This window comes from Saccostrea echinata, unplaced genomic scaffold (assembly GCF_033153115.1).
Source record: "Saccostrea echinata isolate AGI-Se365-2 ecotype Australia unplaced genomic scaffold, CSIRO_AGI_Sech_v1 ptg000033l, whole genome shotgun sequence".
In the NCBI taxonomy this organism is placed as follows: domain Eukaryota; kingdom Metazoa; phylum Mollusca; class Bivalvia; order Ostreida; family Ostreidae; genus Saccostrea; species Saccostrea echinata.
In genome coordinates this window covers 32,393,892-32,406,816 of record NW_026889782.1, presented here as the reverse complement: position 1 = coordinate 32,406,816, position 12,925 = coordinate 32,393,892, and the positions used below count along the sequence as shown (strand labels likewise).

Genomic DNA, 12,925 nt, shown 5'->3' with positions numbered 1-12,925 from the left:
TACAGAAACAACTTATTCAAAATCAGCTGACATCAACTGTTGTCCAATCAGATCACTCTTTACATAAATCTTTTATCTTTTGAATTATAAACATGTGGTTTTTGAAAATAAATTGGTAGAAAATAAAACAGAAATATTTCCAAGTCATAAAGACTTAGATGAGTTTTCTGGTGGACTTTCTAGTTTTATCAGCTATTTTTTTTCTAAAAGTTGAATCCTGGTCACCCCCCATTAGCATAATGATGTCCAATCCCAGTATATATTGTCAATCAAACTATTGGAATGATACACACAGAGGGGGTGACAGGATGTTCTGTAATGGATCGGCCTGTGTCGGGTACTTACAGACGTGTTTTTGCCGTTTTTATTTGTGACTTTTAACAGGGAGCCTTCGTACCCCTGTAAAATAAACATGTGATCATTCGCAACAATGGTGCCATGTGAGTCATGTGACAATGCTGCTGATGATTCTATTTATAGCTCTTAAAGACGTGGAAGAGACCAAACCAAGTCAATAGACAATAAAATAATGATTATTCCTTACAGTCTTTAGTGCCGATTTTGCAATCAGCAGTTCTAAAGAAAATGTACTTTATTTCAACTTGGCTTAATTCTCTTATAGTCTTGTAAGGCTTTTTAGTTTGACATCAAATATCCTCCAATTATTCAAAGGTGATCACAGAAAAAAATACATATCTCCTTTGAACGAATACTTTAATGGGTTTTTTTTTTACTATAATAAGGTTTTTTTCTGCAACCACTTCTAGAACAAACAGAGGAAAACATTTAAATAAGATCATGTGAATATTAATAGCATTCAACACAACCTAATAGGGTTAGCAGAAAACAAACAAAAATAGTCATATGGTGTTACCACACAGTTAGTTTGCAATAAAATATAAGCATGCTTGATTTGTTGTTAATTTCCGCCATACGTCTCCCACACATTAAACAAGTGATAGCACCAGCCAAATCTCAGACATTGTGAGGTTACTATGGTGATGGTGCTGTTATGACAACTGTGACCTTTGAACTTACGCTGTTATTTTTGCCGGGTTTTCCCATCACCTTTAACAAAGCATTTTCATAACCCTGGAAGCAGAATCGAGTGCTAAATAAAGACTGCACACAGACAGACAGACAGGTTAGGCTCATTTCTCCAACCACAAGTGACAAAATGACCAGAATTCATCAGAAATATTAAATTATTTTAAAAACATTAAAGTTTAGAAAAAAAAATTATTTCTTAGAGAAAAAAGATACATTTGATTAAATTTAAGATGAAGTGTGCCATTTCAATATTATAAATTTTTTTTCTTGAGTAGTGAAAAAAATGTTATTAATTGCTCTCAGAAATCCAGAAATATTCATTTTGAAAGGAAAAAAAGTGCTTTTGTGTTTGATGTAAACAAAAAATTTAAAAGAAAGTAAGTAATTGAAGTGATTGAAAAAATGTATATTTAAAATCTTGAAACATTTCAATAAATATAAGACTGTGACATTTTTTTTTAAGAAAGTGTGATCAACTGACACATGCTTATCACTGCATTTATAAATTAGAAAAAAAATAAGATAGAAAACTTTTCATAAATTCTGCTCAATATAGGTACATATTAAGAGTCAAAGGGAGGTAAATCTACAAGGTATAAATTGGGTTGACAATACAACATCTGGATATCTAACATAGCAGCAAGGGAGCAGTAATTAGTTATCACAAAGGGAGTAGTATTATTGCAGGGGGATTAAACACATATAAAACATTACTCTACATTCCCTGCCCTCTAGTTAATTAACATCACACAATCAGTTAACCAACACATGAAATGGTGTGTTTATTTTCTACTAAATCATACGTAATGAACAACACATGGAGTCAGAGGCAAAATTGATGACCATATGAACATTAATAATGGGCAGGAATGATGTAAATAATAATGTTACCAATAAAATGCTACATTTTATACATTAAATGGTCAGAAGACATAAATGCCTGACTGCAGACAATAATTTTGGCACAGATTACATACATTTAAGGTGGATCGTCCCTTCACATTTAAGGTGGGACACCCCTATATTCACAGATTGGATTTTTTTTTATCATGATGACATTTTTCCAACAGAAGAAGAGGATAAAGACGAAATGCAAGTAAATCTAGTTTACAATATGGAGAAAGATATGAGGAAAATAATTATTTAGGACAGTAGGATATCATAGTCCCTAAACCATTTTTCATTCCCTCTTAAGAAAATGAGACAATTCCTAACCCAGAGATTTAATGCTAATCTCAAATAGTATTATAATTTCTGTTAATCCTTTAACAATCAAAGCATTAATCACTAATAAAGAAAGAACATTTCCTTCCCAATTTTCATAATGGTGGAATTAAAAGATTATACTATACACATTGATTTACTGAATGTTTCACCTCGCACAAGATATATCGGTCAGACAGTTACATTATACAGCTGGGTATGACCTTTATGACCTATGACCTACAAGCCAGGTCAACTGTTGTATCAGATTTTAAAGATTTCTCATAAACTGCTAAAAATAATTGAATACAAAAACAGCAATCATCACATATAATGAAATCAATGAAAAATTAATAATTATTATCATGATTATCTGATACAAGTTTCTGATGGAGGAATTCTGCGCTTGTTTTGGTTGCTATAGATACCTACCTTATACGCCCTGAACAAGAGGTAGAGTTCCCTAGGCTTGGCATCCATTGGTAGACCACTAACAAATAGGGTACGTACCTAAAAATAGATATAAACAATCATAAACACTACTGGTTTGTTAATTTCCTAATCAAATTATAAAGATAACAATGAAGCAATTGTTCTCAGTTCCAGATACTCCTGAAGAAAAAATCCTATATCATCTCAGACCCCGGCCTTTATATAGTTTATTGTTTGATAGATAGCAGCTCCTTGTATCTAGAACCTAAAGCATTGGTGCCATTGGTCTATATTAAGTACATGCACTGCAATCACCAGCCAAAAACTTGCAAAAATTTAGGATGCAGTTATTTCCCTTACATCAAGAATAAATGGAAAATTTTAGCCAATATAGAAGCAAATTCTCATATATCACTTTACTGTGGTTAAATGTCATTGCACAAAATGATTCAAGGACTCTAAAAATAAACCAAACAACTTCCAATCCATTTGTGTAAAGCTTTAAATATTTATCTACTAGATTTATCTAGATATGCACTGAAATGGAGAAATTTACTTTCACAGTAAAAAAAATGTTGCACCAAGTCTCTCAATTATAGATCTTCACACGAGTTAAATCAAAGTTCTGTAAAAGCTTGCATTAGCTAAAACCCTGCATTGGTTTGTAATCAAATTTACCAAAATCTGCTGGACTTAAACATTTCAAACTACCACCCACACAAAACATGAAATACATGTATTGTAAAAATAAAGTTTTCTTACAAAATGATTTACAGAAAGGTACTTAAAATGTTATAATTCTTACAAACTGTATAAAGAAATTGTCAAACTGAGATTTCAGCAGAGAAGAGACAAATGTGTCGGATTGTGTAAGCAGCTGTCATACTGGTTAATTAGACAGCCATACTGATACTGGTTATAATTAGACAGCCATACTGATAGTGGTTAATTAGACAGCCATACTGATACTGGTTAATTAGACAGTCATACTGATACTGGTTAACTAGACAGCCATACTGATACTGGTTATAATTAGACAGCCATACTGATACTGGTTATAATTAGACAGCCATACTGATACTGGTTATAATTAGACAGCCATACTGATACTGGTTATAATTAGACAGTCATACTGATACTGGTTAATTAGACAGCCATACTGATACTAATTATAATTAGACAGCCATACTGATACTGGTTATAATTAGACAGCCATACTGATACTGGTTAATTAGACAGCCATACTGATACTGGTTATAATTAGACAGCCATACTGATACTGGTTATATTTTACAGCCATACTGATACTGGTTAATTAGACAGCCATACTGATACTGGTTATAATTAGACAGCCATACTGATACTGGTTATAATTAGACAGCCATACTGATACTGGTTAATTAGACAGCCATACTGATACTGGTTATAATTAGACAGCCATACTGATACTGGTTATAATTAGACAGCCATACTGATACTGGTTAATTAGACAGCCATACTGATACTGGTTATAATTAGACAGCCATACTGATACTGGTTATAATTAGACAGCCATACTGATACTGGTTATAATTAGACAGCCATACTGATACTGGTTATAATTAGACAGCCATACTGATACTGGGTATAATTAGACAGCCATACTGATACTGGTTAATTAGACAGCCATACTGATACTGGTTATAATTAGACAGCCATACTGATACTGGTTAAATAGACAGCCATACTGATACTGGTTATAATTAGACAGCCATACTGATACTGGTTATAATTAGACAGCCATACTGATACTGGTTATAATTAGACAGCCATACTGATACTGGTTAATTAGACAGTCATACTGATACTGGTTAATTAGACAGCCATACTGATACTGGTTATAATTAAACAGCCATACTGAGAGTTTTACTCCTCAACACCCACATGGGATGTTTTTCATCATGATGTGACAAAGCACATAGAGATATGTAATACAACTGATATACCATCATTTGATTTTCATTTTTCTAATTAAGGCTTGACAAAACTTCATGATGATTCATTTACAGAAATTAGTTGTATGTAATTAGAAGTACTTGATCAATATTTTTAATAATATATCTTATGGCTATGCGTATGTACACTTGGTAAACATGTTTATAAAATTTAATATACAAGCTTAAAATATTAATGCAGAAGTACACAGAATTTCTTCAGATAAGCAGAAAGAAGAAACAAGGTTATTCATTCAACTATATATATATTCCCAACAGAGTACTCCATAGAGGGCAATCTTGTCTACATTTATAGTTTAAACTAATATGATGCATTACATTTAAAAGTGTTGTGCTATATGAAATAAATAAAGAAATTAGTGTACTTTATAAGTACAGGCATCTGGAATGTAGCAAACGTCTTAATTTGGGACCTTAATTAACCAGACCTGTCATTTTCTTACCTGGTGAATACGACTCAAATTAAATGTTCACTAAGGGTAATCAAGTGAACTGAGCATATGATACCTATAGGTAGAGTCCTTCATTAGAGTCATTAATTAACAAACATTCGTTACACAGTAATTATTAGTCACATCATTAAAAAGCATTTACTGTCACAGAAGTTTATTTATGTAAAAATTTATTTTGTTTGTCACTGCGTATTACGCAACTACAATAGAAATTATTCCATACATTACGTGATGAAAAGAACTGCATTGTATATAATTGTAATTAAAAGTCAACTGTAAAAGCATTGAGAAATTTAATTTCTAATTTGAATTTATTGATAAAAACATTTTGATTAAAAATTCTTCAAGATTTTTTCCCTTCTGTAAGAATTGCAACATCATTAATTTTAAATTTCTCTAGACCCATGACTGCATTCTTTTTTTTTGTTTTTTTTTTGTTTGTTTTGTTTTTACAAAATTTAAAAATCAAATTAACTTTCCTGCAGACTCTAGTTAATTTCATCATGCAGTTCGATGTAATTTACACAATTAAAACAGTGAATCCCCTACACACAGAAAAATTACATTTTCCTATTTAAAAATTTAAATATATCAAAGAAACCTTTCATAAAAAGTAATTCTTACATGTTAATGAATTTTTTAATTTATATAAAGAGCGTTATATGCAACATGAATTTGTTTTCGCCATGCTAATTTAATTAATTATGGGATATATAAACAAAGCATCACAGCCATTCCGTTATCTTAATCTGCATACGATACATTGATTTTTTTTCTTCCACTGCAATAATACAAAGGAAATGACAGCAGTCAGAATAAAATCCTTGAGTTTGTTGTTGTACCTGGAATTTCAGCATCATTCTGTTGACAGATATTATATAACCCTGTATTGATCACACAGTCGTATATATCCTATAGAACTCAATGTCTCACACCTGATACTATAATGTCTCCGAGACCCAATAAAATTAGCGTCATTGGATTCATTTCCTGGGAATGAAATATATTGTGTCAAGGGAATCGCAAGAGGTTTATATCACCAAGTCTCAGTCAGGAAAATCACAAGAGGTTTATATTCGTACAACTCACTGGGCTTAAATCCTCACTCAAGCTACCAAGCTTAAAAACCAAGTCTCAAGTTAATAAGCAAATTAATAATTACCATTTTACTACTGTCTCCGATGTGAACATCCATAAAGTCAAACATTAGCTGAAGCTTAACACTGAATATATAGAATTATCCCGCTCCAGAGATAGGAAGATGGATCAAAGCAGAGTCAAACTCGTACAGTTTTAAAAAAGAAAAAATCCTGTGTGTATATTTTCTGTTAACTCCTACTAAATCTCTAGGAAGCCATTAAAACTCCACAAGACTACTACAGATACACACTCCACAGATAAAAATTTCAATAGTCGCACGGGCAATAGATGTTGTCTCTTGATCAAGTCTCAAGCTCTTCCCTCAGAAGAAACCCCAAACGGTAGTCAACATGTAAGCATTCTCAACAGACTCCGTGGATAAAAAATTTCAAAAGTCACAAAGGCAGAGATGTCTCTATAATAAATCTCTACATTTAAAATAAAAGTCAAATCTCTAGTCAACCTGTACATACCACTGCGATGTTATCAAATATCTCAGTCTGGGATAAACAGGAGACTCCTAATAGAAACCGTATCAGATGTTCCCCTTTACCATTAATATATCTATATATATATATACACCCCCATGAAGTATTAAATGGAGTCCGCTACACTTAAGCTATAACGACAAATCATATTATCCCCCTCTGAAGTCTTTGCAGCTGTTGAACAGTGACTTAATTTCAAATACATGCAAAAGTTGTAGCATAGCAACCAGAGACGAAATGACAATTACTACTTCATCACATGGCATTTGCACAAAATGCACATTTAATTAGTGAGATATCCGTAGTTCCGAGTTTCATGCTGATCTTATCATCAAAACAAAACAGAAATGACTTGTTGTCCAGGTATAATTCAACAGGTAAATACAGGTAATCACTGCCAGCAATTCTCACCTGTATCTGACAATCATCAGGGGGAGGGGGAAACCAAAATTATCCCCATGGAAATAGTCAGGGTGTGAGAATTAGGTATATTACATAGAGGAAGTGAGCAGTAAAACCATAGAGTTTTTTGAGTAATCTTTCTCTTTCTCTCTGAATTATTTGATCAATTTTGGTACACAATTCTTAAGCAGAACATTTAATAATTAAGCAAATGCTCCTTCATTTTATCTCTGTGTGATATAGAATACACATGCAGTGTTTTCCCTAAAATCCGACCAAATTGACTGCTTCAATTGATAAAAATGCCTAAAAAAAACAACCAAATTGACCACTTCCATTGATAAAAATGAAGCTTTGAAATAAGAAAATCAACATTTAATTGTTGATTTGTCATAAACCTCAATCCAAAGCCTGTTACAATTGATGTTTAACCCTTTACTTTGAAATAAAAGGAAAACACGGTACATGCATCACACCGTTATTCTGATCATCCTAGTCTCAGTGGAATTAATTTCCAACTTCTCCCTTTCTGTTCCTGGAAACTTCAAAACTTATCTCAGACTCTCCTAAAACATCCGGAGTCCCCAGACACTGTTATCATCAATGAATTTCCACGTCTGGATCAATTTCATGCTAATTATCCGGCAAACATTTACTGTATATATTTCCTCTCCATAGGAAATCAGGCCCTATTTTTGTTATCCAGGAATTCCCCTGACTGATGTTAACATTTTATTGAATCACTTCTCCTCACATTGTGTGTTTGTTTTTTTTCCCCTTTAACAAAGAGAGAGTGGGATAACAGTTGGAATCAATCACATACTCACAAAACCTATAGTCCAGCCCCGGACCAATATTACAATGCAGCTTGAAAGAGTTTTCCTATTGCAAAATTTTTTTCAAAATTCTTTTTTTTTTAAACTTTTTTGAGGCTGTTTTATTTATTACCATTACTGTTGTATGTTTTTTGTTGTTTTTTTCCCTTAAGGTGAAATGTGTGATTACTATAGGAAAGGAGATGGTTGCTATTAAAACTTATTAATAACTGAAAACTGGTACTAACAATTAGAATTATACCTAGTGTTCATTAGGGAGTTAACGATCTCCCTTTGGATAATCAATCTTATATTAAAAGTATTCTTAGAAAACATTTAAAATATTCCTTTCTCTTTCCTGTGATCTTTGAAACATTGAGACATGTACCTGAGACAGAACCTTCCAGCATCCTATACATTGTGTGAATTCTGTAGAATCATCGATGATTGTGTGTGGGGAACCAATGTTCCTGGACTTTGTGGGTCACCAGTGTGTCCCCTAAAACCAGTAAAATTTTGATTGCCCACAAACATTGACCCCCCCTGACCTAAAAATGATTCCACAGTTTTACACAACCTTATCACACTAAACAGTAATGTCAAAAAGAGATGTGATCTCTATTGTGTCACTGAATATGGTCTGTAATCAAATTCTGAGAGACAATTTTTCATTTGAGAAACTTGATCATTTCCAGGATTGATCTTTCTATTTAGTGAATGTCCCGGTGACATGAGTCATTACACTCTGTATACTGCCCTCTAAAGCACTCAATGAGAAAACCGCTCACTTTACAGAGTCTGTTCAAAAAGAGCTCCATCACATTACAAAAAGAGCTCGATCACATTACAAAAAGAGCTCGATCACAATACAAAAAGAGCTTGATCACCTTACAAAAAGGGCTCAATCACATTACAAAAAGAGCTTGATCACCTTACAAAATTGACAAAGTTTCAGATAATCTAGACATCAATATAAAATAATTCATTGTATCATAGATCATGTCTCTTACCTAGCAGTAACATTAGTTTGACAAGATGAATGATATGAAACATATACAATGAACAGTGAGTAGCATTTCAATTTCTTCTTTGATTCAGGAGAGATAATTTTTTGTATAGATTCAGTTTCTCTTGTAATCTTTCGTAAACATACAAATTTTCTTTGGAGATCAAGTAAAGATAATTCTGACAGGATCTCGGATAGTTGATCCATTAAACATTGCCTTTAGTCAATATCCTTTACTAAGTTAACTATGTAGTCTTTCTAATTCACCAAATCATCCGTGTTTTAGTGACATTAATATAGCTTCAGTATCCACTAATTAACAGGTTCGTTTTTTTTTTCTGCACGGCTGTTGTCAGACCTAATGATTCCGGAGAATTTAGTAGATGTATGAAAACAACTAGAAGCAGTATAAGTCAGGGGTCTTAATGAGAATGGAGGTTACACAATAAAGGGGCTGCAAATCCTTAGTTAAAAGAATAGTCAGAGGGTGCTAGGATCAACAAAGAGAAAACCTGGAAAAGTATCATACTGCAAAATTTGTACAGATGGAAATTTGACAGTATGCTTGTTATTTTTAAAAATCTCTGGAAGAGGGGTTGTTGGTTATAACCATTATTCCTGAAGCCTCATCTGAGTGGCCTGGTCATTATTTGATTGAGTTGCAGCAGGTGGTCCAGAATTGACCAGACAGAAGAATAAACATCAGGGTCAGTTAGTAATCAATTTATACTCCATAGAATGACCATTAGGATAGGAATAGTATCATATAGCCAGGAGGATTCAATAATAATGATGTATGACAATCAACCAGCTGATGATGAGAAATCTACTACAAACTGATGAAATGATGTAATGTATGGAAAAACAGGCACATTACCTTCACAATATGCCAAGTGTTTGCTCATTCCTCTATCCAAACCCTTTACAAATGTACAAGACTTACAACAAAGGTTTGTCTAGAAGAAAGAATATCATAAAGCCTTGACAAATGTATTATTTTCTTGGCAGATTTTTAAACAGCAACTTTTCTCAGGGGTTTTTGTAGAAGGAACGATATCACAACACCTTGACATTGTGAAGGTTTGGGCACATCACAGGGAGACAGAGGGGAGGGTGAAAGAGGGGTGCAAAAATAAGAGAACCAGATATGTGTGGCTTTAGGGTGGGTGTTAGGAGTGGCTTTACGGTGGAGAGAACAATGGCTCTCACTCATGTATAGACTTTGTAATTACTGCTATCATTTACAGGTGGAAGAAATTCTTCCAAGTCTAACTTATAAAGTTCTATATTTATAACATCTCCATAAATAGACCACATCTTTTCCACACGTTCATCTTTACAGAGGTTTGTATAAGTCTGTATTTATTATAAAAATTCACAGCAAACTGTGTGTTCTAAATCCTCCACAGGTAAACAGCAACATAAGAACTAAAGCTGACAGTTCTAAAGCCTTGTAAACTTGTAAAACACTCCAGACATCAGGTAGAAGTCGACTTTGGAGTGATTGTGATGGGGAACAGTTATCTTCACACCAAACCAACATTAACCCTGACAAGCTCTCACATTCATTCATTCTCTCTCATTATTCTGAGTAAGAATCCGTCTGTTATGTAATTACATCAAACACCAACCTTTTTTCTGTAATGAAGCTATAACACACTGGAACCCATTACAGAATTTTCTGGAATTTAGGTGAACTGACATTTTTTCTATGGTTTTTTCAATGAATTCAATGATTTCCAGATTACTTGTGAAGAATTTCTGAAATTTTATGACAGCTTTGAGGTTTATGTAAAAAAAAAAAGGAATCCCTGAATTATCTCCCTTGACAAGCACCTGTTTAATTGATACTGTATTGTCTCCCTTGGAGATCTTTTGGCAGAAATTCATAAAACTGTGTGAAGCCTAGAGATACATCTATTACCTAACTCTGATAACAGCTGTATAAAAAAGATTATAACTCATCATTATAAATGTGTTCCTTTGTCATCTCATAAATCATGAGGTAGAATTCAAAGCAAGCAATACGTGGAATTTACAACTCCTTCAATCTGCTTATTTTACACATTTTAGAAACTTCTTTTTACAAACAAATAAAAAAAAATAACAACCTTATGCATGAATGGACTTAGAGCTCTTGAGAGGATGCTTTTTACCAAATTTTAGATAATATGATGTCTATAAAGTAAACCAATGTTAACTTTCTGCACATTTAACAGGGCTCGACATTCACTTTTTTTCCTACTTGTCCATTCCGACAAGTGACGAAGACATTTACTTGTCTGAACTTCAATTTCACTTGTCCGAAAAAATTTTCAATAAAGATCTAATACTGTCAACTTGAAAACTAAAATGAATTCCATTACATGTACTTGATTGATTCATGATGTTATTGATAAATACAACAAACACATAACACAAAATTTTATCTAGACTTTCTGTCCTAACAACAACATAAATGGGACTGTCAACATCAAACAGAATCCAAACTTCATAAATTCCATGCCTTTGCAGTAGTATGCAATTAGTAAACTTTGATCCCGATCGAGTGTGAACTCAACTACATAGCGATCCATATCGGAATCTAAGTTCAGTATTAGGAACATACTGCTTCCGTCTTTGAACTTCAGTACTGGTAAACGTTCGACAGTTGTTCTTTTTATAATTTTGAGACTTCTTTACATTTAAATGCACTTGTCCAATTGGACAAGCGTCCAGCAATATTCACTTGTCCGTAATTATTTTTCACTGGTGACGGACAAGCGGACAAGCGTTAATGTCGAGCCCTGTTTAACTTAAATACAAATGATGTGGTCTTTATCCAAAAATACACTAACAAGTTAACATCTTTATCTATCTCCAAGATCCATATGTTCAATACCCTCCATTATAATAAACATCCTGTCTCCTTTGTCCTTAATAAATCACTGAATTATTCCCTCATCAGGACCTTGTATAAGGATATCTGTTGAGGGGCCTCTAGAAAGTGGGGAGGGGGGACATTGCTTGGGATTAACCATCAAAGATTCTTGATTTAATTAGGCCAGTGTACAGGCGTCATTGACTGAAGCAGGCTGGTTTATTTTGTATGTCACTGGATGAAATAATTACAGTACATCAATACACACAGATCAATACTTCCTGTATTTACATGCTTTTTTCTCTCTCTGTATAATCAGGGTATTATCTAAACACTATAAACCAATTCCAAATCATTGAGAGAGGGGAAGATGGGGGCTCAGTGTGTATTGCCTGGCTGTTTCAAAGACAAATCATCAGATGATAATAATGTATACTGGTTTTATATGATATAGTAGATACTGCTCCCTGATTCATTTACTGTGTTTGTGCTATTATGAACTGATGGATGTCAACTTCAACATCAATTTAAGGCTACTGATTATAAAAAACAAACCGCCATTACAATATAACATTACAAAACAAAACCTCAATAACAATATAACATTACAAAACAAAACTTCTATTACAAATTATTTTTAATTTGCCAGTATACATGTAACCCAGCCTTTTATGAATTGATGAAGGGAGGAAATCTAAGCTTGTGACCTATAGAACTGAGGGTGAAATAATTCAGCACTCATCTCCTCCCTAGTGTCCGGGGAGGATTGGGGATCAATTCTATTTTGATCATACAATAATTTATTGTAATTAGACTTATAAGGCAGATAAACGTAACATTGTGTGTATTACATTGTATAATCAATTACATAAACTCCGGAGTCTTTGTGTGTGTTATAATCAATACACTTTGATCGCGTTTCTGAATTCGCTATTTGAGATTCTTAGGGAATACAAGGAAAAAGCTAAAAACTGTCGACCAATTTAATTTTCGTTCATTGTGAAAATAAACACACATCAGCATCCATACATCCATAGATACCACTTCTCAAAGGGAAGATAACTGTGTCCCGAGAGACAAAAA

At 33.3% G+C, this 12,925-nt stretch overlaps 1 protein-coding gene across 9 annotated transcripts in view; it reads right to left on the bottom strand.

Annotated features, from left to right (window-relative positions):
• LOC133199228 (protein couch potato-like) overlaps positions 1-12,925 on the bottom strand; it is an 82,274-nt gene that overhangs the window by 20,158 nt on the left and 49,191 nt on the right. For 7 of the 9 annotated variants that reach the window (XM_061335069.1, XM_061335074.1, XM_061335072.1 and 4 more), the window contains exons 2-3: positions 2,686-2,763; positions 346-399 (exon numbers count right to left, since the gene is read on the bottom strand). In XM_061335069.1, the coding sequence (XP_061191053.1) occupies positions 346-399; positions 2,686-2,763 (132 nt within the window). Of the gene's footprint in view, positions 1-345; positions 400-1,038; positions 1,093-2,685; positions 2,764-12,925 lie in introns of all 9 variants that reach the window. The other 2 variants (XM_061335070.1, XM_061335076.1) reach the window with 1 other exon arrangement.